At 46.0% G+C, this 26,176-nt stretch overlaps 1 protein-coding gene across 7 annotated transcripts in view; it reads right to left on the bottom strand.

Annotated features, from left to right (window-relative positions):
• ptpro (protein tyrosine phosphatase receptor type O) overlaps positions 1-26,176 on the bottom strand; it is a 39,843-nt gene that overhangs the window by 7,987 nt on the left and 5,680 nt on the right. For 2 of the 7 annotated variants that reach the window (XM_035402003.1, XM_035402001.1), the window contains exons 2-18: positions 13,890-14,163; positions 13,436-13,591; positions 12,705-12,857; positions 12,041-12,523; positions 10,869-11,030; positions 10,094-10,290; positions 9,403-9,523; positions 8,916-9,109; positions 7,425-7,536; positions 6,975-7,138; positions 5,688-5,808; positions 5,303-5,436; positions 4,641-4,824; positions 4,136-4,256; positions 3,714-3,782; positions 1,606-1,689; positions 360-395 (exon numbers count right to left, since the gene is read on the bottom strand). In XM_035402003.1, coding sequence (XP_035257894.1) covers positions 360-395; positions 1,606-1,689; positions 3,714-3,782; positions 4,136-4,256; positions 4,641-4,824; positions 5,303-5,436; positions 5,688-5,808; positions 6,975-7,138; positions 7,425-7,536; positions 8,916-9,109; positions 9,403-9,523; positions 10,094-10,290; positions 10,869-11,030; positions 12,041-12,523; positions 12,705-12,857; positions 13,436-13,591; positions 13,890-14,163 — 2,765 coding nt within the window. Of the gene's footprint in view, positions 1-359; positions 396-1,605; positions 1,690-3,713; positions 3,783-4,135; positions 4,257-4,640; positions 4,825-5,302; positions 5,437-5,687; positions 5,809-6,974; positions 7,139-7,424; positions 7,537-8,915; positions 9,110-9,402; positions 9,524-10,093; positions 10,291-10,868; positions 11,031-12,040; positions 12,524-12,704; positions 12,858-13,435; positions 13,592-13,889; positions 14,164-14,579; positions 14,736-15,102; positions 15,380-26,176 lie in introns of those variants that run through there. The other 5 variants (XM_035402004.1, XM_035402006.1, XM_035402002.1 and 2 more) reach the window with 5 other exon arrangements.

Below are 26,176 nucleotides of genomic sequence, written 5' to 3'. Positions count from 1 at the left end.
ACGGCAGTTAACATAGTGTCCAGCTTCATACCGGCATCAGCCACGTCCAAAAGAAAAAACACGTTTGCCACTGAGGCGGTTACACAATCTGCATGTTGTCAGCACCTTCAGATGCTGATAATGCATCTTGAAGATGTCTGTGTGTTTAAATATTTAAGGTTAAATATTTTCCAGAGCTCCTAAAATATAACTGAACATTACATGGGCTATGGTTCATTCAAAACTTGTACAAAATGCTCAGAACTCCCTCCGGTTGCATCTTAAGTGCTGTCGCAACGTGACAAAAAGCCATGCTTGCAGAGATTGGCACTACTGTACTGACAGAAGTTGTGATGTCACTCAGGACCCTGTGGCTTTACCTCGTCAGCTTCCTTTTCTTTAAAGCAGTCTTGCTCCTACAAGATAAACAACCAAAAAAAAAGAGGCATTCTTGAGTGAGCGCACAAAAAACAGGTCCCAGAGTACAATTAAATTTATGATGTTGTGGAGAGGAGGAGGGTGGGGGGGGGAGGTCTGGGGGGTGGGGGGTGAAGACAGCCTTTTTCAAGAGATTCCATTCCATTCCTGAATCCTGCCTCAAAGTTACTGTTGCATGCGGTACCAAGATGCATTCAAAATCTAGTTAGGAATCACTTAGAGGTGTCTGCTAACGGCTGAGGTAGGCTGTTCCAGTAGCGCACACTGACTGAGTCATAGTCTGAAAGCATCTTGTGCTCGGAACAGTCCTAGCACCGTTGGTGCTACATGACTTTTAAGAAGTTACTTAGTCTGTGGTCTGGAAATATGATAGTTTACCTTTACAATTGTCTTTGGATATGTGCTGTTTTTTTATAAGTAGGGAAACAAATATTTTTTTTCTTAATGATTACAGTTTTAGTTAAGTTTTTTTTTTTGGATTTTTAAGTAACAGAAACTTAAGGGAGTGTTTGCGTTGAGTCAGAGACCATTGGTATGCTGACTCGTAATACTGCATGTCCAACCAAACACTTTCCCTGGGATTAATTTTCCCACAGAAAACCCCTTTCTGTCTGTGTCTTCTACTGCATCTACATGCGTAATAGAACATTATGTGGAAAACAAGAAGTACGCTGGGAAACTTTTACAACTGTACGTCTACTCGTTTAATCTGGCGATGCACGCCCCCTACTGGGCATTCTCAAACACTTTGCGTTGCAGTTCGTCACACACATGCAAGCATCGCATGAGGATTAAAGCCAAAGCCTTGCTCTTATTAGTGCCTTGCCATTAGTTTGTACGTGTCATTAACATGTGTGCTTATGTATTCCCATCAGGTTCATTGAATATAACCATAGATATACTGCAGTCACTGGCTTCGCTCTTACATGCTGTTCCCTGCCTGAACACACAGAGCATTCTGCTGTATCTGCTACAGGCGCAGAAATGTGTTTGAATCTGTGTAAAGACCTGACCACAGGGGCTATTGCAACCACGGATGGCCTGCCCAGATCCGTCATGCACCACAGTTTGCCTTTAATGAGGGGGAGCCATTCTAACAGTTCTATTTCTGTGGTTAGGACAGCAGGCTGTCCCTTTCTTTAACATGTCCCATGATGCAGCGGGGTGGTGGCTGTCAGCGCTACTTACCAAGGATTAATATAAAAAGCCAAAAGATAGTCAGTCCATAGGCAGGAAGGCAGAAGTGTAAGGAAGGCAAAAAGGCTTCTTCGCCTGGGGAGTTTCAAAATGGGGTACAGATAGGGACAAAACATTGTGCTCTGTTAGTAAGTGCTGCTAGCAGACAGTGCTTCATAATAACTCAATTAGTGGTTCATTAGGCGTTAATTTGTCATGCAGCTTTTTTCTTTTTTTTTCCTTTTTTTTTTTTTTTAAAATCATCACATAAATAAATGAATTAAATAAATCTGATGACGGTGTTGCAACCTCAGAGCTCTCTGTCCAGGGGAACCCGTTTACTGAGGTCAGTCTTTTCCTGTGAGTTCATCATGGTTCATCGACTGGCGGTTGAATGCGGCAATTTTTCAGACACTGTGCCGTCCTACTGCCCAGTGCCACAGCTCAACCTAATTGAGTGATTTCATATTGCACTGGTGTGTGAAGTACTTGTACGTCTAATTATTTAGAATTTTCTGGAAGATTAATGGAAATCAGATGGGCTCTGTTGCTCTGTTTTACTTTGCCAATTTGTTTTGCGCTTGTTACAGTGAATCCCGTGGTGAAAACATTCACGCTAACTGCTATGGCAGTTATGCTGATAAAGAGGCAAGGCTGAATCTGGGTTCCTTTAAAAGGCTCCTTTTAAGGCAGTATTTTCTCACATTCAAATGAAGACGAAATGTATTTTCAACTGTTAATTTTCAACTTCATTTATATAAAGCTTTTATTCAGATGAGGATTTCTTCGCAAAGTAAAGTTGTCACAACCACATCTAGGGGAGCTACGGCATTTGGAATGATATGACAAACACAAAGCAGACATTTAATGTATGTCATTGTGGAACATTCTTAAGCTTTTCAAAAGCAAGCTTCAGAAGGTCTCAATAACAAATTGAACTCCCCCATCGGTTTGAGATCATGGTATGGCCGAATGACTCCTTGTCTTGTGAACCCAATATCTGCCATAACTGGCCGTCTTTAAGCCATTATATTAACCCTAAAGGATTATCGTGATTTGAGTAGACTTACTATTGAATGCTAGAAATGATCTCTCTAATTTGACCTTTGGAAATTAATTATTGTATTAATGTGCAGTTGTATTAATGAGGTATAATGTGAATTATTGAACTGCCTACAGACCCTGAATTAGTTTGACTGGGGTATTGATTTGTTTATTGAGTTCAATCGACCAAATTTTTTCCCAGTCACATTCATCAATATCACAACAGCTGTTTGAATGTTGTACTCATAATTGTAGCATTGCAATAATTTTTAGTAGTATTGCAATTTTTTGTTTGTTTGTTTTGTTTCTTACACATGGATGGAATTCAATCTTCCTGCATGGCAGTTTGGCCTAAATTTAAACTTAAATTTACAGTTCAACTTCCAGCACTTTTGGAAGTTAATTTACCTTATAAGTTACTGTAAATCAAAGAGAGTCTGATTTAAAATTTTGTTTACTTAGATGTCATGACTGCTGAAGCAGTATAAATATGATGTTGGATGATGTGGAAATTTTGAAATTTGGGAATCATTGCAAACTGTTCCTTTAAGAAACGGTCACACAACATAAGGAATAGATGCCACTCCATGAATTCTTTTGTTCAAAATGAAGGCCAAAATGTAATGCATGAGGGCGAAATTCCCTCCTAAGTTGAGTACATTTCTTTAGAATAAGGACTTCACATTTGCATTTGCTCATGCCACTATAAAGTGCATGTCTCTATGGTTACGCAGTATGTACGCAAAGCATTACAGTCAAATCCCTAATCTTTCCCGTCCCCTCAACCTAATCTTGCAGAACATTTGACTCTCCAGGTCTCGAAGATAAGGGAAGCTACCGAATTAGATGTCACTGTAATCTTTAGTGTCTTCTTTAGTGGCTGCCACGTGAGCCAGATTCAGTGTTCTCTGCTGAAAGAAAGTGCCCTCGCCTCAGAGCTTCAATTTTAGGGACACTCCCTGAATTTGCGATTGCTTTAGGGTTTGAACCCTGAGAGCAGTTTCTCAAGGCTCCCCGTCGCAGGATGGGTTGTTTTTCTTAACAGAATCGCTTTAACGTGAGAGACGAGCTCCTACCAGTTGTACGGCAGTTTCCCGTCCCTGTCGAACGAGGCGAAATTAACGAAGGTTCCAGCCCCGCACTCCCTGAAAAACAGTAAAACAGTAAGAGTAAGACATTCAGTCGATGCGGTGATTTCCAGCCTGCACAGACGCTATCAGCAACGACTCACCCGCAGCTCCACAGAGCAGCCCGCTTAATGGAATTCATGCTCAAGTTACATGCTGTTGTTCCAGCAGAGGGGAAGATCCAGTCTGCCATCTTAAGCTAAGGCAGTTGTTTTTGCTCTCTCTTTCTGCGTCAGTAAAATGGCTTTCGTGTCTAGTTCTGCGAGGGCGTAACGTTTTCATAACGTTCCTGTAACGTTACATAATAGACGCCAGCATAATAGCCAGCTGCTTTTGCGACAGCGTCAGGAGAACGGTGCAGGCGAGGTTACCTGGTCATCTGCAGGTGTTTCTTGCGGAGCACGAGGAAGATGAGCACGAGGAGGCTGAGGAGGAGCACGCTGAGGATAACCAGAGCCGAAATGGCCGCCACGCTGGGGTTCATCTCACGGGCTGCAACGACACACAGCAAAGTAGAAATACCTCATAGAAATAGCTCAATACCTGTCCATTAAATTAGAGGTTTTTTTTTGGCTGTGAGGAGGGGGGTAGGGGTGGTTGTATATATTAAACTAGCCTGACCGTACTTTAAATTAGAATTCCATTAGGGACATTTGTACTGAAGCAACTGCAGTGGCAGAATATCATGGTTTAGTGTTTTCATTATCAACTCTCCGGGGTGACATTGGCTCATCAAATGTGATGAGATCCCAGCCACCAGTCACATTACCACACGTCTATCTGTTAGACACTGCCCCCCGGTGACTGGAGGCCTCCCTGCCATTTAGGAAGAAACGGGACTTTGTCGATGGGTTGGAAGGGGACAGAGGGCGTTACCTGGGGTGGAGACGGCGATGTAGGAGGGCTCGCTGGGAGTGCTGTAGCTGTAGCTGGTCACGCTGCAGTTGTAGGTGGTGGAAGGCCGGAGGTCGGCGACTGTGGCCACGTGGGAGTGGACTGCCTGAGGCTCCCTCGCCTGCAGGAAGCAGCACCTCCCGTTGGTCACGTGCTCCTCAGACAGCTTTCACACCATTCATTAAGTCATTAGGTTCACTAAGTCTTTCAGCTCATATCCTTCAATTATTATTGTAATTATGCACTAATACAGTCTTTTCTCTGGGTCTGATGTGCCCAGTTAGGACTGCCAGGCCTCCCATCCTCACAGTGTCAGTGGAAGGGAAGGGCGCATGCACGTTGCACATCTCACACAGCACGAGCAGCCTGCCACTGCTTCTTTAAAACTTGGCAGTTAACCAGCTGAGCTGTGTACTAACAGCGCTGGAGGGCCGCTCAGCTAATGCACCTTACACAGGCTGATCTTAAGTGCCTGATCAAGCCAAGGGGTCTGGAATCGAGGCATCTTACTTCACTGTTTATGCTATTCTCTAGGAGGAGACATTCAGACTCATTTCATTCTCTGGCTGCTGCTTGTCAGCAAGCTACTTTAGTATCACTGGCATTTCCGTTCACGTTAGCAGCAGACCGGGGCAGACTCTTACTTTCAGGTCTCTGCCGGGCCGGACCTGTTTGCAGAGCACCTGGTAGAAGTCCACCACGCCCTCCTCCACCCACAGCAGGGTCACCGAGGTGTGGGTGGCGTTCACCGCGTACAGGGACTTGGGAGGCGCCGGTTCTGTGGGAAAAGAAGTGTCTTTTCATTGCTGTCCCTGGACTGATACAGCAAGCATAGCCATCGTGCGTCGCCCTGCTATAGCTGACCACCTTCTGCCTGACGAATAACTCCCTAGTTTCACTTTCCAAAAACAAGAAAGGGGAGAACTTTACATCCCCAACCACTGTATACTGTATATATTTAAGTCACTGCTGCTGCAAGAGTGGACACAGAGCGAAGTATCCCAGAATCCCTCTGTGCGTGGTACTGACCCAGCTTTATGATGTGTGGCATGGAGGTGTTCCTGCCGCGCTCTGTACAGGCCGTGACGGTCAGGTTGTAGATGTCTCCAGGGGGCAGGGCCAGCGTCGCCTCCATGACTGTGCGTGTCACCTGGGGGGGAGGAGCAACATGTCCGTTCACTGCTCACCTTTAAAGAGGGGATTACAATAACACATCTGAATTTTCTGTGACTTCTTTAGTTCAGTTTATTTACACTGGCATTAAGGCTGATATTATATTGATTGTTCTGTCGAGTATTCTGATGGCGCAAGTTGATGACATCACTTGGAATTTGATCAGAACAGGGGATATGAATTTCTGTATGACTCCTTGATTGGAGTGCCTATATCTACAGCATGAAGTAAATCCTTCCTTTTGACAGGATCTGATAGAACTAAAGTTCTCAGACTCGTAGCAGAAACAGCTGTATTACATCCCTGTGGCAGATAAATCCACACTGCACCTAATGCTATCTCTCTACACTGATTTTTAAAGCAACCACACAATGTTTTCCTATGCTGCTGCATTGCTGCAATTGCCGCACGGAAAGGTTTAGCATCGGAGGGTAATTACCGCGATCCCTTCTGTATCCACTGGGAGTCTCCAGACATTTAGTTTGTGGAATATTCTCTCATTAATAATCATGCCTTCTGAGTGAAAGAGGGAACTCATTATGGCTCTTGGAGCCGAAGCGAGAGCAGGAAGTGGCAGACAGTAGGGCCCTGCAGGACTCAAGACGCGATGCCACCCAGCTCCATACCTGCCTGGTTTTAATTAGGTTTAAAACAAGCGCTGACATCACCATCGATATCACATTCTCTTGTGGACTAATTATCCACCCTCTGTCTTTTCAGCTCAGCTCTGGCTATTGAAAGTTGGGCTTAAAACAAAGCTCACGGTGTTGTGAGAACATTAGGAAGCCCTGTGGATGATGGAAAATAGGTCAGAACAAAAATCTGTGAGTCGTGTCAGAACATCGTTGACACGTTGAGAACGTTAGGGAGTCATGTTGCAGGAAGGTTAGGGAGTGCACTGTGGGACACTGCGAGAATTAAGGAGTAACATTACACGAATGTTACAAGAGCGTTACAATTTGGGAGCAATAAGGGAGTAACACTAGGGAGTAACATGAGACTGTTAGGGAGTCGTTGCAAGAATGTTGGGGAGTGAGAACAATGTTGGGGAGTCATGTTGTGAGAATGTGAAGCAATAACATTATGAGAATGTCAGGGAGCAACGCTGTGAGAACGTCAGGCAGTCCTCTGGAAGTAGCTCACGTCAGCAGAGATGTGCCGTTTTGATCCCTTCTTTCCCTCGGCCACCACCAGCCAGTGCAGCATCCTGGAGTGGGAGAGGTCGGTCAAGATGTCCCCGTAGGTCCAGCTGACGCGCAGCAGGCTGTTGGCGTAGACTACTGTGACGATGTGAGGGGCCTCTGGAGCTGGACGTACCAAAATATCACAATTGCACATGCATACTTATCCAGAGAAACTCACTAAAATGTATACAGACAGCATCGTCAAAGAGACAGTTCCAGGTTATGAATGACACAGCTGGCAGTTATTACAAAAATCTACAACCTTAGCGGGAATAGGTAAGAAATTTAAGAGCTTGAAAGCTGCCAAACACCACTTTTTAAGGGTTTATGGACACCCAGCGTTCATAAATTTCTATAGAAATATAGAAAAGTGATATATAGAAATGTCTGGCGTGTCGGCTAGTCGTACCTGTGGTGAAGCTAACGATTGAGCTGTCACAGCAGCTGAGAGCTGGCTCGCCCCACGTTACCATGGTTACGCGGAAGTTGTAGTACCAAGCAGGCAGCAGATTGGACACTTTCTATAAGGGGAAGGGAGTAAAGCGACGTCAGTAAGGCACCCATCTTATACAGTCAGTTTACAGAACATTCCGTCAATAAGAGCCTCTCATTGGCCTGTCTGATCACATGACAGGGCTGTTTCACTGGTCTGCAGTTTCCTAGTTGTCCTTGTATTCCTCCATTGGCTGAGCGCCACTGAGCCGGGGTCCAGCAGGGTGGGACGGGATGGGGGACAGGGGCAGATGGCTTGCCGAAATGTGTTATTATTTTTGAACACCATGTGATGCCTCACTGGTGAGTAACCATAACTGAGTCAAAATAACAGGGGGGATCCAAAAACGAATCTTAATAGAAGCAAAAGCAGCAGGTGGCAGAAACACATCACGCAGAGGAAGAATGACTGTTTTCTCAGTGCGCTGGGGTAATTTCTAGTTAGCATCCCACACAAATAGATATTTGACAAAAAAGAAAGGAACACACAAGAACATACTGTACGTTTACAACCAAAGGAATATTTGGACAAGGAGAGCAGTCACTCTGCCCAGCCGGGCTAATCTGGAACAATTTAATCAAGGTAAAGCAAACAGCTCCAGGGAACAATAACAACAGCTTTCCATCAGGAATTTATGTCTCCAGCCTTATTCAAAAGCGTACGCTGCAGTCTAAATCCATCACACCCACTGGCTACCATAACAACTTAATGAATTACAATTATAATGTAAAACCCATCACGGCCGTGGGCTATAATTACGATTTAATTCGCGAAAATTACAATCTAAAAGCACCACAGCTATAGGCTGTAATAAATGCATTACAATTACAGCCTAATTACAATAGATGAAGACGCTGAAATGGTACAGCTGGGTTTCTGTATTTCTAGTACTAATGAAGATGAAAGAGTGTGTTGGTATTTAAGGACAGGGCGGTTCAAACTGTCCCTACGGTCACAGTTCTTCTGTGCGACCCAGGTAGCTAGTGACTAGGGGCCAGATCTGCGCCGATTCCTGCTAACTTTGTCCCTTAGATGCTTGCTGTCTGGGAAATGTTTTTGAACAACTTTCATTGCTTGCACTATTTTCTAATATGCTAATGAAAATATTAGTTAAGTAATCAAGAAAGTGACTTCCTAGGATGTGTCATTCAAGAAGGACGAGTTTACATGACACCCATTATTAGCCTTGATCAGCTAGCAAAATCACAGGAGGGACATGAGAATATATAACGACAAGAACAAACCATTCGGCCCATCTTGGCATATCATTTATCTACAAAAAAAACAGAACCCAGCAGGTGTTAAGCCTGGAACTGAACCTTACTGAACACTAGTGACTAGTTAAACAGCAGCGAAGCTTAACACTCGTGGCTGAACGCCGGCGACGTAAACGCGAGGAGCCGTTACCGTGGACGCGGTGACGGAGGCGGTGGCGGCGATCTCGTAGTATTTGGTCCACCCGGAGGTGAGGGTGGCGGGGTCGAAGTGGAAGATGTCCAGGGCGTACTTGCGGAAGGCCACGTGGTACGGCCGCCGCCAGCTGAGGATGGCCGCCGTGGGGCTGAGCGGGTACACCGCCAGGTCTCGAACCCCCGTCGGCTCTGCCGGGCGAGACGGCCGAAAAACAGCCAATCGGTTCGTGTTTTACAATAATCAAGCGTTTACAGAGCACCTGTTTTACAAGGAAACAAGCAACCCAAAGCGCTTCGCTTTGGATTTAAAGAAAGACAATACATTCAAAATTAAGGCGTACAATCTAAAAATTGGATAAACTGCAAAATTAAATCAATTTCATGTGTGGTTTTTGTGTCAGCCCAGTGCTAAGACAGAATGGGGACTGCATGGGGTCTGCCATCTTAGTCAGTCTTCAGAGAGAAAATGGCGGGAGGCAAACCTATTCCGATGATGACGGGGTCTGAGGGAGGGCTGATCAGGGGTCCGTTGGTGTGATAGACCACCACTCTGTACTGCGCCCCGGGGGTCAAATTCGTGATGATGTCACTGGTGGAATTTTCCTGTGGGACAATATAACAATGTAACAATATCCATAAAACAATAACTCAGATCGTTACGCGTACATTAATAACTACAACAGTATCCATTCTTAATTATATCAGTGGCCGACCCTCGTCCTGATATACGCGCTGGAAGGTAAGAGGAGTAGAGTGATCCCACGTGTTCAGCTCTAAATTATGCAAATTAAATTCTCCACTCTCTACCCACTGCCTTAAGGTGTAAAAGACGAGTAATGAATCTCAGCGGGGTTTTCCAAATGTTAGTAATAGAGGGAGCCAGAAGAAGCGGCTGCAGTCTGGCCAGTTTTGACCAGTTCAGCGTTCAGTAGTGTGCACAGGCAGGCGTTTTCAGGAGTGTTTTATAGGCTGGCGTGTTCAGCGATGTGTTCAAGGCAGGTGTGTGTGTTCAGTAGCCTGTCTAGGTCATTGTGTGTTCAGCAGCATGCATAGCCTGCTGTGTTCAGTGGCGTGTCTAGCTGGGTATGTGTTCAGTAGCATTTTTAGGTATGTGTGTTTTCGGTAGCACGTACACACAGTAGCGTGTTCAGGCGGGTACGTGTCGAGCCCCACCTCGCTGCAGTAGGTGTTCTCCATCCTCTGGCTGAGGCTGGGTTTGAGGCAGGTCAGGGACAGCACCGACACCAGGGAGCCGTTGTGGCTCTCCGAGGACGGCGCCCAGGAGACGTCCGCCGCGCTGGAGCCCAGCATCCTCACGCTCACCGCCTGCGGCCTCTCCTTTGGCTGCTCAAACCACTCCCCGCTGGGACCTGGGACACAGATCTGAGATCAGCTCGTCTGAACACACAGGCCTAGCACATAGGAGCACATAGGCCTGAGATCAGCTCGTCTGAACACACAGGCCTAGCACACAGATCTGAGATCAGCTCATCTGTACACACAGGCCTAGCACATAGGAGCACATAGGCCTGAGATCAGGTCATCTGAACACACAGGCCTAGCACACAGGAGCACATAGGCCTGAGATCAGCTCATCTGAACACACAGGCCTAGCACACAGATCTGAGATCAGCTCGTCTGTACACACAGGCCTGAGATCAGCTCGTCTGTACACACAGGCCTGAGATCAGCTCGTCTGTACACACAGGCCTGAGATCAGCTCTGCTGAGCCAGTGCACCTGCATCACGTTTCCTGTCGGTTGCCGCAGCTTTGCGCCAGCCACTCCGCGCTTACCGAATCTCTACCAGTAAGACGATGATGTCACCGCTGTCTTATCGGCAGTCTATCACTGCCGCTTTTCATGAGGAAACGGCTTTGGGTTTACGGTCGCTCCAGAGGGACCGCGCCGCTGCAGCTGATACGCTGAGAGAGCCGGGCCAGGCTTACTGAGGTAGAAGGTGAAGCCAGCGTCCCCGGCGCTCTCCCGCGGCTCGCAGTCCCCGGACGAGCTGAGCGTGGCCACCAGCGCCCTGTAGGTGCCCGGCTCCGTCAGCTCCACGAAGAACTCGTGAGTGTTCTCGTCCACGGTGGCCATCTCTGTGCAGTTGCCTAACAAAACAATTACACCTTAGACAGTGCCTTCCGAAATTATTTGCATCCTTGATAAAGATGAAGAAAGGAGACTGTATGATGTAAACAACACAGGTGCTGAGCAATGTTGTATGTGTAAAATACAAGAAACACGTACGACCTCAGCACCTCTGCTGGGCACTGCCGACCTGTGTTTGAGTGTGGGAATGCATAAAGCTTTTGGTGCAATCAATTGCATTTTGCTGCGCTTGTGCTTTGCTGCGCATTTTTCATGAATCGAGTTCACAATTTAGCCAGACTGGGCCTGAGCCTTAAGCCCAAACCTTTGAAACCGCAGGCTTACGCTGAACTTAGCCGGTGAAATCATCACACACCAACGGGAGAAATGAGCGTGAGGTTCTCGTCAAGGAGCGAGCCATCATTGTGAGAAGACCATTTAGAAGGGAACGTGTTTTCTAGAGAACAACAAGATCCTTTCAGGCTCTTGTACAATTATCTTCATGAGTGCTTCTGATTTAGTGGCGAGGGAATTATTTACCTCCAGCAATTAATAGGAGTGCACATTGCCAACTCAGAGTGAAATGAGCCCCAACAGCGATACAATACACTGTATTGAGCTCCGCTTCCTCGCACCGATACACTTTTATATGCTGCTTGCCACGCTGAACATAAAGGCCTAATAGTAAATGTTATTTGTTAATTTGCTTCATGCATAAAATGCAATGCACACTGCATCGCATTTGACAATAAGAGTAAACGCGAAATAAAAGCAATAAACTGGATTTGGATGGCAGGTATGCCATCCACCAAGTTATGTCTTGGCAGGGCAAGCCCCAAAGTTTGTGTGTCACAAAAACTGCTTCATGGAAGAAGACATCATGCAAATTAATGTTTTAAACAGCTGATGAACTTACACTCCAGAGAGGATATGTTTAGGCTTGGTTGGCCAGTTCATGATACACACTGTATGGCCTGTAAGTCACTGCTGTTAGATTCTTCTAGAGTATGCACAGCAGGAAGAAACGTACCTTCCCTGTAGATGTAGATGTTAAATCCATCGAAGGTGGTGGGTGGGCGGGGCGGCTGCCAGCGCAGCTCTAGCAGTATGGGGGGTAGCCTGGTGGGGGCGACAGAGGGCTCAGGAGACAGGGGCAGGCTCATGGCAGAACCGGGCTCGTTGGAGTCTTCGTATTCCGGCAGCACCGCGTTCACAAACTCCTCCTCCGTGGGGGAGGGGCTCCCCGTGGGCGGCGGCCAATAGGAATTCGTAACGGTTTGGCTCTGGGCCTCGTCCACCGAGCTGTAGGTGTCATTGGGGCCCTGGGCAACGCCGTCCTCCACCGCTTCCGCGTTCTCCTCCTCTTCCCCCTGAGCCTCCGCCTCTTCCTGTTGCTCCATCAGGGGAACGTCGCGGGCCCTGCGGGGGTGGGGCCCATCGTGGAACCCCCCGAGGGGGGCCCCGCTGCTCAGGTGAATGATCCTCAGAGAGACGTTGACGGGGGGGTTGGGGACTGCAAAGAATGGACAGAGATCATGTGACAGGGCCAGGAGACTCCACTAGCATGGCCCAGATTGGAGCATGCAGGAAGTCATGTGAATGATATCTATGGTGAAGTATATAGACTTGTAAGTTTGTGTATGCACCATTCCCGCTATTCTGATCCATTCAGTCCGTTCAAGAGCCAGGGGTACCTGTCCTGTGATGGGGGGTCTCGTGTCCCACCGGACTTTGGCGCACCACCGTGCTTCTGTTGGCGGTTGCCTCGGAGACCAGCCGGAAGGTGACGTTGCTGTAGCAGGTGCCCGGCAGCCAGTGCTTGAAGACGGTTCTCCCCCTGAGGAAATCTGGGCGCGGCAACAGAGCATTCGGTTAGCGTTAGCATTACCGTTAGCATTGCCGCCGCATCGCAGCAGACCCTCAGCAAACACTGAGCAGCCGAACGGGAGCCTCAGTCAACTCCTTGAATGCTTTCCAATCAATTAGCATAACAGCAATTATTATAATATATCACCATAATTTAAGGTTTGCTGTGTTGAGCTCAATTTTACTTATAGCGTTTAGTCAGCCTCATTTAGCCTAGTTTAGCAGAATATAATTTATCTGGGATAAATTATCCAGTACAGTTTAATCCCTTGTTCAACAAAACTAAAAGCACTTAACAGATTAACCTTTTTAATGCACACAGGCACACACCGATGCACACACACACACACACACACGCGCGCGCGCGCGCACACACACCCACACACACAAATACTAAATTAATTTAATGTGGGTCTTTGAGGAATAACATAATCAAGATAACAGCAGGTCGCTCAGTTTATAATTTTGATTCCTGGGAGAAAGGGTGCTTTAGCTTGGCCAGACAGATGCAGACACACAGGCATATGAGGATATGGCCCGTGGGGTGAAGGGGACCTACCTTTATACAGCATAGATCTTGGCTCCCTCCCCTCCAGGTAGCTGATGTTTACTCTGGTGAAAATGTTGTTCTCTGCTGTCTTGATCTCAAAGACCACCCCCGTCTCTGGAGCCGGCTGGTAGTCTTGGATTGACACACTTTCAACCGGAAGAGGCTCTGGTAAAGAAGAAGAAGAAAGAAAAACATCTGACAAACATTTGCAGCCCATGTTGTTTGTAATGCATTATTTCCCATATCTGCTAAATTGTTCATTCTAAACCAGTTATAATGCTCAATACTTAATATTTATTTACAGCTGGCTTAATATCATATGCACAGTGTGCATCTTAATTCAGAAAAAAACAGTACATCTATGCAGACAGAAGCCATTTTAGGTTACCAAGCAACAATGACACGCCAACACCAGCACTGCGGTAGGGCCGCAGCGGGGCTGGACAGGAGGAGAAGCGCTCACGTGTGAGGACGGTGGCGGTCTTGAGGGGCCTGGACCAGGGCGTGCCCGTGTTGCTCAGGAGGCTCACGGTGTAGCACAGGCCGTGGTACGAGGTGTTGAAGACCAGCGGGGGCGGCGGGGAGACGGCAAAATCGTCGAACTGCAGCACGCGCGCGACCGGCTCGCCCGCCACCCTCGCCGCGTACGCCGTGGCGTTCTCCACCAGGTCCTCGGCCTCCAGGAACATCGCCAGGCTGCCGTCGTCTCTGACGGACACCCGGAAGGACGCTGAGCTCTGGAGCAAGGGGGGCGAAAGGCAGGAATGAGAAGCGGCCATGGCAACGGGACCCGGTCTCAAAAACAGCAGCCGGCGCATCCTCAGCGGGACAGCCTTGGGTGTCATGTGACCGTGAGAAATCAGCAGGAATGCCGTCTCCCGGGAGAGACACATACCCGGAACAGGCATGTGGACCCGCCAAATATTCCTGTTCTCATTTACAGATGAACAAAACCCGCTGAACCCTGCTGTGGATTCAAATATAAGAAAAAAACCAAAATCCAGAAATGCATCTATGACAGACTATGTGAGACGTAGGGGACATGTGGTAAGTTTGGCCCACAGGACTGCCTATATATCTTCAGTGGTACTGTCAGGGATTACGCGGAGACGACACTGTTGAGATACTGGCACGTCTGGGACGGTTATTTAACTTGTTGTGTGGTGAATAGAGCCTTGTTTGCATTCAGAAGGTGTCATTTTCCTAGCAGGGAAGGCTTGAGGACGATTCCCAACAAGCGCCGAGCACTGAGCTCAGCAGCTTCACGCAGGGAGGCTGATATCGACCTTCCTCCTCCTTCTCCTCCTCCTCCTTTGTGTCTGAAGAATGAAAAAACCCCGTGCCTTAGAAAATGAATCTCCCGTGGTCTAATTATTCAGTTTCTGGTTTGATCAGCAGCCTCACCTGCTGTGCGTTTCTCTTGGCAAATTATGGTGTAGCGCAGTGCTCCGGTCCTAAACATCAGGCTTTGTTTTTTTAAAAATCGAATGGAAAAACCCACAACAACGCTACAGAAGCTGTAGCCTCAATTCACAAAAAGGATCAACATATTTGGCAGTTAAGCACTGATGTACACGATAAATAAATATGTTTTCCCCTGAATGCCAGCAGCATGTAGCAAGCTGTTAGAAAGGTCCAAATTCACCGTTTCATCTCTAAGGAGATAAAACACTTACCTTAGCCTAACCAATAAATCCATTCTTCAACATGCAGGCTGTACACAGGGGACCTTTCTGGCTCCTTCTTGAAGTTAATCTGTGTTGAATCTCCTCAGTCTTTCACACAGATTCCGATTTTTTCCCATGCCAACATTTATAGCAACTATTTCAGCAAGGTTGAAAAGCAACACCCTTTTTTGTGTTCATTTTTACGTCCGGGTTGTCCAGTCCCTTTCCTGGAGATCTCGCTGCCCTGTATGTTTTCCCTCCAGCCCTAACAAAGCCCACCTCAATCAACAGCTAGAGACCTCATTGAGAGCTGCTAATTATTAGTGGAATCAGGTGTGCCAAATTAGGATTGGAATGCAAACCTGCAGGAGCAGGGGCTGCTCGGCCCTGTTTCAGGTATTCCAAGCGAAGCCTGCGTTCATCTGTGATGTGAAGGCGTGCAGCTTTTCTGGCGCTAACACACATAATTAGTGCAGCTGAGCTCCTGGCTCTGCCTCTGAATCTCATTACTCTCTCCCGGCTGGATGCCCCCCCCCCTGCCCCCCAGAGGAAAAGGGCGCTCTCCCTGTCCTTTTCAACAAAATGCCAATATTTACATTTTTATCTTCGCTCGACTCCTTTTCCCTTGTACCGCGGCCGGCCATGACTGGTTTCGTGGGGGGGGGGGCGCCACGCCCCAGTCCGTCGCCACGGCAACGATACCGCCGCAACAGCAGGGCACGCGCGCACGTCCTACGGCTTGACGGACAGCGCTGTGAAACGCTGTGTCTCGACACTCATTAAACACAGCATCACGCTGTTTCTGCACAGAATTCGGTAACTTGGCAACAATTCCCTATCTTTTATAAGGCCATATTTTTATATACATTTCCGCTTCCAGAGAATCCTGCTTGTTGTCTTACATTCTTGAGGAAAAGTCTTATCCTGGCGTAGGCTCAATGGATAAGGACGAATATTGAGGTTACTTTTTGTCATGTTTTTAACTAGCACATAGAAGCCAGCAGCCCTGATTCTCCACAGACCAAAGATATTTTTATCATAAAGGCCAAGTTCTCATGTGTTGCACCAACTAGCTAGACAAGTAGTATTTTTTGACATAAATGTCAACATTATGGATGCAGCAGTTTTAACCACCAGGAAATAAAGCCATTGAAACCGATTCTTCGCTGGCCAGTCCTAGTGGACCTGCTGAAGCTAATATGCAGGTGGGTGCATATTAAATCACAAGACACCACATGAAAATGACTCCATAGGACAATTTCACAGAAGCAAAAGTATACGTAGTGATTTGCTTCCATGTGTGACAACACTGACTTTCACATCCAAATATGCTCAGCCAGTTAGTCTGAAAGAAAGATAGACACCGGCTGTCCGGATTGGACGTATGAGACTATCAGCACCATCTCTGAAGTGACTGTCCTCTGTCCCCTGCACTCCCAGATATTCATTCAATTAACTCAATCAATGGGCGTCTCTGATCTGTGAAGGCCTTGGTCCGAGGGTCTCCTGAGTGAGCACAATTAGCCCACAGCTTTCTGCACGGGCATATTTCATCTTTAATGGGGGCACGCCATTAAGCAGAGAGATCTTTTTCTTTTTCTTTTTTTTTTCTTTGCCAGATCGGTAATTATGCAGCACAAAGCCGGTCGCCAGGGGAACTTTTGAAGATCTTGCAGCTTTTGCATTGATTTCTCTTCCTTTTCATTGGTGCACGAGGGTAGCCCAGTGGGGGTGGGGGGGATGGGTGGGGTGAGGGTATCTCCTGTAAGGGGGGATAGGGCCTGTTTGATACCTGATTGCGTTTGCTGAAGCCCAGCGATGCCCCGGGAACATGCTGGCGAATCACACGAGGCGTCTTTGCGAGAAATCGAGGCTTTGGTCTGCGGCTAATGGCTAACGGCTAACAGCTCTGATCACTTTGGCGCATTTCCCTCCCGCGTTCCCTGGGAGTGCTTTACCGCCATGCAATAAAGATCCAGACTGAATAAAAAAAAATAAAAAAAATAAAAATAAACGATGTTTGCCATTTTCTATAATGCCGTGCTGGCTGGTGGAGTTCTGCACACTGTGGGGACCCACTATGCCTACATTGTAGTATACACTCATTGCTGAATGGTATCTGAACATTTTCAGTTTTCTTCCTGAAAAAAGAAAAAACCAAAACTGTGTAATCATACCATCTGCTATTAGCCGGGGGGGGGAGGGGGTCTGTTGACATTAGCAACATTCCTTCACAGTGTACTCCTGACCTAGCAGAAATTTAACACTAATAACCCCCCCCCCCCCCCCCCCTTCCTTTCGCTGATAAAGCGATTTTGAAATTTGGAAGCAAAAAAAAGAAGCTTTTTCTGGGGCTGACGGTAGAAGCAGTGATTTACTGTAAATGCGGGGTACTCTGCTGTGTGTATCCTGGCTTAGCATCATTTTGACTTGACTACTGTGTCACCGCAGGTCAGCAGAAAACATACTGTAGTACCATTTCCCCACTGTACATTTCCCAGCCGACTTATTTATTGCAGTTACATAAACACAGACGTCAATTTGCACTTTTACAAGGGGCTATGGGAATGCATCTTTGTTGATCGAACTGGTGCGCGATTTAATGACCAGCTTAATGTATCCTGCCACCTCCGTGCTTGAGTAACACTAGTATTTACATTTGTAATTATTTGTTTTATGATTAAGGTCCCCCCCCCCCAGGTTGTAATTTCTGGCTATGCATCAAGTTACCTCTATGCTGCCCCCTGTTGTACTTGTAGATGCGCTGCAGTTGGATCCTTGCTCTCCTTTATATAATAAGCAAGTGACTACTTTAAATCCAGCATTCCGCACCGTCCTACAGGAGAGAGTTAGCACTGATTACAGTGCTAGAAGGCCTCTTACTTATCGTATCAAGTAGCCTGTAGGCATCTGGGTGTGACTGGCCAGGAACTGGTGTAGCGGTAACTTGAGGAACACTTATTCAGTTTATATCCAGTCTGTTCCTGGCGGCGCAAGGCCCATTCTGTCCTGTAGCTGTGGCCTCCTGGTCATAGTCAACGGTGTAACAACTGTTACATTCTCCCTTACACTTGTGTATTGAAGACAGACAATAAACAATCTTGAAACTTGAATCAACCCGTGACTATAGACCCAAGCCTGCGTTCACCTGTAGTCACCTTTACCAGCTAAGAAAGGCCAACAACAGGTATTTATATCCCAGTCGCACACACGCACACACACACACACACACACACACACACACACACACACACAAAACATATCAAAATAGAATATTTTGAAAGCGGTCAGCACCATTAAATTGCCGGGATTGATTTGCTTTAAACGGGCTCTCGGCAGAGCCGGGCGTTCGGAGCGGTTATTTGCTTTGTGTGATTGTTGTGAGACCGTCTCCCCATTACGGATTCCCAGGCCGCTGAGTGGTTGCTGCCCGCGGCACAAAGCTGTCGTCGAAAGAGGACGATATTATCAATTTGCCAATTACCACTTTCCAGATCTGGAGACTTATTTCCTGCTAAGGAACCTGGCATTACTGCCAGCGTCTCTCCCCCTGCTCCGAGTCTCCGACCTGCATCGCCGCGGTTTAACAGCTACACACAGAGTCCCGCCCGCACTCAGAAAACTGAGGTTTTTAAATTTCTCCGGATTGGAGATGCGGGCCTTTTCGAAAGGCATTTCTCTGCTTTACCAAGGTACTTCAAAGTCTATGTCAATTTAATAACCTTCCATCTGGTAAGTGTGTTTACTGTAGGGAGAAACGGGAGAGCACTTATTCTTGCTCCAACCTGAATAAAGTCATAAATATTGGGATGATGATTACAGATGGGGGCCTGAAGCTTGATATGAAGCCCAAACAGGTATTTGTTTCCATTATAATGATTGGGCAATGCAACATTATCTGATTACATTTTAAAGGCTTGGGCTCTTAAGATTATGGGTAGGTCCATTTGCCCATGCAGTCGAGATTGAATCGTGTTTTTAAGTCTGTTACATATGCATTACACATACAAAGTAAAAAAATACATTTTGGAGATGCTGTTATGGCTTACACAGTTTACCTTCCTTACATACAGTTTGTACAACTGGATACTTTGCTGAAGCAATTCAGGTTACATACCTGAATCCACACTAGGCTGTATTGGCAGTGCCCCACCATGGAATCAAACCTGCAACCTTGATGTGTTAAGCCCAGTTCTCTAACTGCTATGCAACTCTATTGCCAGCAGGTAAACGCAGTCAGTGATTGGCCAGCTGCATTTCATATCGTTCCCATGGTGGTAATATGGGCCTATCTCCTTCACAGGTGCGTGCTGGGTTGGTTAATTTGAAGAAAGAGACTAGAAAGGATGCTTTGAGCTCTAAAACACATTTTGATACTCATTTGGAATACTGGTTTCAGTCTTTCAACTTGCAACATTGCAGAGACCAGGTACTGTTGGGCCTGCCTTCCAGGTAGTTCACCTTAAAAATCAGCCCTCCAACCCTCAGCGTAGGGGTAAGATTTTGGGTTTGCTCCTTAATTCAAAAGAGCAAAAAAATGTTCTTCTCAGTACGGGCGTGGAAGTGGTATTTAAATGCGGGAAGGTAAATTATGGCGGGGCAGTACTCAAAAGCAAGCCCCGGAAAGGCTTGACACGTCAACCGCTACAACACATTTATTTCCACTACATTATATATTCCTTCAGGTTGCCAGGCAGTGGCAGCTCTGTTGACTGGCCCGTGTGCCCGCGATGATTTAAGCCCCGTCTGATGCGGGAATATTGACAAAGCAAGGCCTCGGGCTGATTGCACTCCATCACGGGAACAACATCCTTCCCACTTCCCAACGCTCCGGTTCACTCATACTTCCTGTCAGATATCGGTTCATTATACGCTCATATTTCTCTTTAGGGACGGGTGCATAAGGTTTAGAAAAGTGGGGATAAATCTTTTATTTAATCGAGTGTGACCCCCTTGTAAGAGTAGAGGTGGCGCTGTCCTAGAAGTTTGTATTCAGAATGTAATATGTGCATAAAAAGCTGAGCACATTCAAAAGAATGAGACACGAGAAAGTATTCAAAAATTAAAGAGGTACTTTATTAATATATTATCAGAAAAGTCGTGCTTGTTTTTATCGTGGCTTTTTAAGGAAATACAGTAGTCGTCACCCTGTACTGTGAAACGGACTCTCTTATCTCTTTTTAATGGGTGAGCCTCACCTTCCCATGGTCCTTCCCATGGTCCTTCCCATAAAACGGGAAAGACCGGCGGGAATTCCAGGCCGCTCGTAAATGCTTCAGTGAATGTGCGAGAAGCCCTCTCCAGCCCCTGCAGTTAAACTGAATGAACAGCCAACCGTGAGCGATTCTGGTCCCCGTCTCTCGGAAAAGGACTGAGTGTTCGCTAAGAGAACACAACCAGAGGGAGTTCGCTGAGGGGTTTTTTTTTAAACACTGCGTACCCATCAAACGCGCACCTATAATTCGGATGACTCCGTGTCCTGACTTCCTGTTGCCGTGCCACGCTAACCTGTGCATGATCTCGCATCGGAACATGTGAGATGTGAGAGACGTGTGCCTATTTCTGAACACAAACTGTCAGCCTGTATTTGCCGTGTGTCTTTCCGGTAGTGTTCTGTCATGGCTTTATTGTCTGATGTGACATGTATAATATTGGCCTGACCATGACAACCAGAGAGAGAGAAGACCGCTAGAATACCACTAGATCCATTTTGGCAATGATGAACCTTCATTAAAAATATGCTAATGGCAGCCATGCTCTGTCTTCTCTACTGTTAAATTAAGCAGCCCGTTCTTTCACCAGGTGCATTTGAAATGGCTCGCCAGTAAACCTCCACATTGTTTTACATGGTACGGTTGAGCCACCGATCTGGGCGATCTGATGCAATCTCACCGCAGCATTAGTGCCATAAAAACAGATGGGATGATGCATTTAGATCAGAGCTGATCTCTTCCTGCTGCCTTGCAGCTCTCAGTCAATGACCTAATGCTGTCCTGTAAACATCCTGTGACACACTTGCTTTTATGCCATCTTTATTTCCCCTAAATAAGCGGGAAAAGTAGACGCCAGAGTGGTTGTGTCTTAAATGTGACTCAATAACTGTCAACCCGTGAAGACAGACACAGGGGATCTCAGTACAGGAAGTGAAATTAGATAGCTTTATAGGGTTCCGCAACACATTCAAGAAAATGTTTTTGAACCTGTCAGAAACTTCCTAAGAGGTAGGACGACTCTGAAAGCCTGCTGTCTCAAAACAGCACTCGCCTGGAATTTGGACCCTAAAATTGAGTTTTAAGTTTCTGTTTCCACATCAGTATCACCGCCATTTCAGATACACCCTCCATATTCTACCTCACAACGTATCAAAATGACTTCCCAAAACCAGCGATTTAGGAACCTAAATTGGGAGCGCGGTTCGGTGTTAATCCCAGTGAAGTGAAAGCGCAGTCGCAGTGAGAGTCCGGCTCCTAATCTCTGCTGCTCAGACGGCACCGGTCCAGGATTGGAGGGGACTTGGGTAATGCCACAGATTGGTTGCACTTGGATTGACAGATGCAGCCATGCAAGCCAAACTTAATCAGCATAAATTAATGTGGTGGTGATGGGGAAGGGGGGGGGGGAACAAATCTTTTGTTGCTTCCTTTCAAAAGAAGGCTTGTGGCCATGTAAAGAGATGCAGCTTTTCTCTGAAAGCTCCCCCCGCTCAAAGTTGTGTCGTTTGTAAGTGTGCCCGCTTATGGGCATTGTATTTTTCTGTCTAATACGATTTCTTTCTTACTTTCGAGGCGTAAACACGCATAAACATCGGCAGTCGAAGCTATTCACACATTGCGCGTATATCGGAGACAATGGGACGGGTTTGAACAAAGCCGGTTTCTTTGCAGAAAAACCAAAACAAAACGCCGTTTGCAGTAAAAGCAAATCTGAGTTCTTTGGGGTTTTAGTTCTTTGGGGGTTTTTTTAACATGCCTTGACTGCGGTTTTAAACCAGCACATTGTTTACAGTCACCGCCTGGGTAATTCCCATAAACTCTTGGCTTACTGCATGTTGTCATTTTTATTCAAATTCATAATTACTGTTCGCGTCTCCCTGTGATTTATGGTGTGCTGCCTGCCGTTGCGCATCGTGCTATTGGACGATCGGGAGCTTACACGTCCGCGATTCGCTCGTGCCTCTCTGCTCATGTGTGTTTGAATGCTCGGGATGAGGTCGTATAAATAAATAATAACGCGCTGCCCACACCGCCTGTGATCCCGTCAGTCCGTCTCATAAGGAACGAAACCACATTGGTTTTGCTGGTACGTTTGCCATTTAAATTCAGGGTTATGAATCATGAATATAATCAGGCTTCGAACTCGATGAAGGCTACGTGCTGTGCTTGGATAAAGCAATGCTAACAATCTCTTGTAAGACACCTGACATATTCTGATTGTATTTTATTTTTATTGCTGTGTCTGAAATGCATGCTAAAGCCAGTACTTTAATATGTTTAAAATAAGGAATATAAAGGTTTATACAAAGCAACTGTAATTTGAAGAAGGTATTGTTTTTGTTTGTTTAAAATGCTGTTTTTAAACCAAAAAAATTCAAGGCTATCCAGAGATATTTTTTTGTGAGAATGAACAAAACCTCTCACCAAAAATTCTCAGCGATGACACAATTTTTTACAAAGATTAAACATGAACATGGGACTGAAATGATTGCATGGAGTTCCAAAAGCAGAGTCAAGTGAAGCAACAAGAAGTGTAGACAGTCTTCCTGGACCAGAAAGGAAAACTAAAGGTGTGGAACACAACACAACAACAAATGAGTGTTGTTCCAAATTTAGGATGGCTGGGTTCATTTTGAAATCCTTTGTCCCAAATCTTAAAGAAAGTATGAAAGCGACGTGTGTCCAGAATCTTAATTGGCTGAAGCCAGAGCCACTTTGCTACACCCCATTAAGACAACACGGGCCTTTCTCCTCAGAAGACAAAGAAAACACTTACAGAAACCAAAGGAGCCGGAATCATAATTAGACCAACATGCCTGGGTGACACTAACCGCCGGATAGTGACTGCCCTGGCCTCCGTCTATGATATTTTAATTAAATCCTGAGACAGCGATGATATGTTGCCTCCCTTTGGTCTTTTAATTAAAAGCAAACGCGTCGGGAGTCGGCGGGACCCGGCGTTAACAGTTGGGCCGAGAGAGACACGCACTCGGAAGACAATGAGCTTTCACTCCTGGAACCCACCCACGGGCCGACTGAATGCCAAACCACAGAGCCTCCTTACACAAGCTCGACACCCTCCGACTTTAATTAGGCCCGCAGACTGCGAGATGGAGCCGGCCGTAAATCTGCCTCCTCTGGCTCCCGGTTAGCGCGCTTTCCCCTCCCGTCTGTCCGGGCGGACGCCGTCCAAACGCGCCGTGTTTTCCAACCGCACTTTGATGCTCGCTAAAATGCAAACATCTCGCTTTTTCATTCTCGTTCTCGTCGGCATTTTAGTCCTTAAATGCCCTGGCGTCCACCGTTTGCCGCAAAATTGCATGTGTCCGTCCTGCAGAAGTTCCTGTCTACCCTGAAACAGTGACTGTCATTGTAAATGTTCCCTGGGGGGTGAGAATGTGGGTGTTTGTGGCTGAAGGGCTGGAGAGGGAGCGAGCCCCACTCTGAGAAGGGCAGTGTGATGTCATGTCAGATGACCTCCCGCCCAAATGTTTGTATTGTTTTATTGCTGCCATCATCACCATTAAGTCCTTGCGTAGGTGTGAATTTGTATCGTTATGATGACATCAGAGGTATGTTTTGACAACACGACGCTGATTAGAAAACTGAAGTGCAAGTCGCTGTTGGTTTTTTTTTTTTGGTTTTTTTTTTTGTTCTTAATCAAATTCATTCTATGAATAGCTTCTAAAGACCATTAATGTGCACCACTGACTCATTTTGACAACAACCCAGCACCTATGGGCTGAAAGCAGTACACACACCCACACAATATCACCATGAAAACGGTCAGGATCATGTGACATCATGAAATGTCCTTCGTACACTGCAAATATCAAGAAGCCTTCTTTCTGCATGTTTGGTCCCTGTTCTTGCTGAAATATTTAACTTATTTCAATTATGATATCTTCAGCCTCTTTTCTCAGAAATGCTGTAGAACTAGGTTCAATTATTTTATATGCATTTAATAATAATTAGTTTAATAATGCATTAGTCACAACATTGTACTTAAGACAATGTTAATAGTCCTAAACGGATAAATACAGTTTCCAAATAAATTTTACACAAGGTTACAATCTTTACTGTTGCTATGTAATATATGTTCCAATTTCAGAACTAAGGTTACAATCCTCACTATTGCTATGTAATATATTTTCCAATCTCAGAGCTAAGGTTACAATCCTTACTGTTGCTATGTAATATATATTCCAATCTCAGAACTAAGGTTACAATCCTTACTGTTGCTATGTAATATATATTCCAATCTCAGAACTAAGGTTACAATCCTTACTGTTGCTATGTAATATATATTCCAATCTCAGAACTAAGGTTACAGTCCTTACTGTTGCTATGTAATATATATTCCAATCTCAGAACTAAGGTTACAATCCTTACTGTTGCTATGTAATATATATTCCAATCTCAGTGCTTAAGTATGACCTTAACGTCCATTAACTTATCACCAACAGTGCACTAATGCTTTTAAAAAAGTGTATATAACTGTATATTATTTATGATTTTCTGTCGTCTTTCACATATTCACTGCAGGTCAAATGCAAATGCGCTGTTGCAAGGTCCGTGTTGACCAATCTGATAAACCTCATTGAGCTGTATTTCCAAGACTAGCAAACTGTTGGGTGGAGTGGGGGTGGGGGTCGGGTGGTCGTGAGGTGGGGGAGGTGGTGGGGGAGGGGGGTTGTGGGGGGGTGAGGGTTGGTTGCCCAGAGACAGACTGCCAACTTCCTCTCTTTCTGCCTGGCGACAAGTAACAGAAGATTTTTCTGCTTAGCCAGGGCTCGTCAGAGCCACAGGAATAATGCACCCTGACAGGCCTGGATGAGCACAGTGGCCATTTACTGTATGGAGTGAGTGACGGGGAGGCCGGGGCGAGAAATCCCAGGGCCCTGCATTTAGGGCCCGGAGTAATGGAGCTGAATGGGCACATTATTCCGTCTCGGGGCCGGTTCTGACCAGCCTGCCCGGCCAGAATCTCACCCAGCCTCTGCACACTCAGATCCATTCACTTCTGTGGGGCTGTCCCTACAAAGGAACTGCAGCCCAATGTGCTGAGTGAACACAGAATCAAAATATCCAACAACTAGGAACTACAACAACGACAGTGCATGTATTATTTGCAGTAACTTAAAGCTGTTAAAAATCATTATAAAAATAACTACATTATATATATACGTGTGTGTGTATATACACATACACATAATATATATATATATATATATATATTATGTGTAACGAGAGAGCGAGAGAGAGAAAAAGTTACACTTTGTTGCATTAACAGCAAATACCATTCCCCTTACCAAGTTAAAAAGTCGGATGTTTTTGAACTTGGTGGAATCAGCATGATTTTGCAAACTGATGTACAGCAGTGGCTTTTTGAAGCCAAATGCATAGAATAAACAGGATGATCATGGACTTGGTTCAGTATAGATTTCTATATCCATTTTTCTAGGATACGCCACACAAGTGAGTCCGAATTTTCAGTACGAAGCACAATGGCACTTACGCTACACCTGGAACACGGTGCACAGAAACATATTAAAGACCTGACACTGCATGACCAACACTCAATGGTAAGGGTACGCTAAGTACCTACATATGTGTTCAGGTGTTTATAATATGTGCTTGGGGTGCACTAGAGTCCTGCGACTGTGCAGAAATCGTTAGTGAAGGAGTTTACATGCTCTGCCGCGTCCAGCAGTGACTCACTATTCAGATCAGCACTTGGGTTGTTCTGGATAAACTGGGCTATATAACGTAAATAATGGTGACCTTTCAGCTGTTTTAAGGTTGCATCAACCTGAGAGGACAGACGTGAGTTCGATAATCATATCAGATATACGTTTCTGAGCTCTCTT

This window comes from Anguilla anguilla, chromosome 19 (genome assembly GCF_013347855.1).
Source record: "Anguilla anguilla isolate fAngAng1 chromosome 19, fAngAng1.pri, whole genome shotgun sequence".
NCBI lineage: Eukaryota > Metazoa > Chordata > Actinopteri > Anguilliformes > Anguillidae > Anguilla > Anguilla anguilla.
This window is presented reverse-complemented; position numbering and strand designations above follow the sequence as displayed.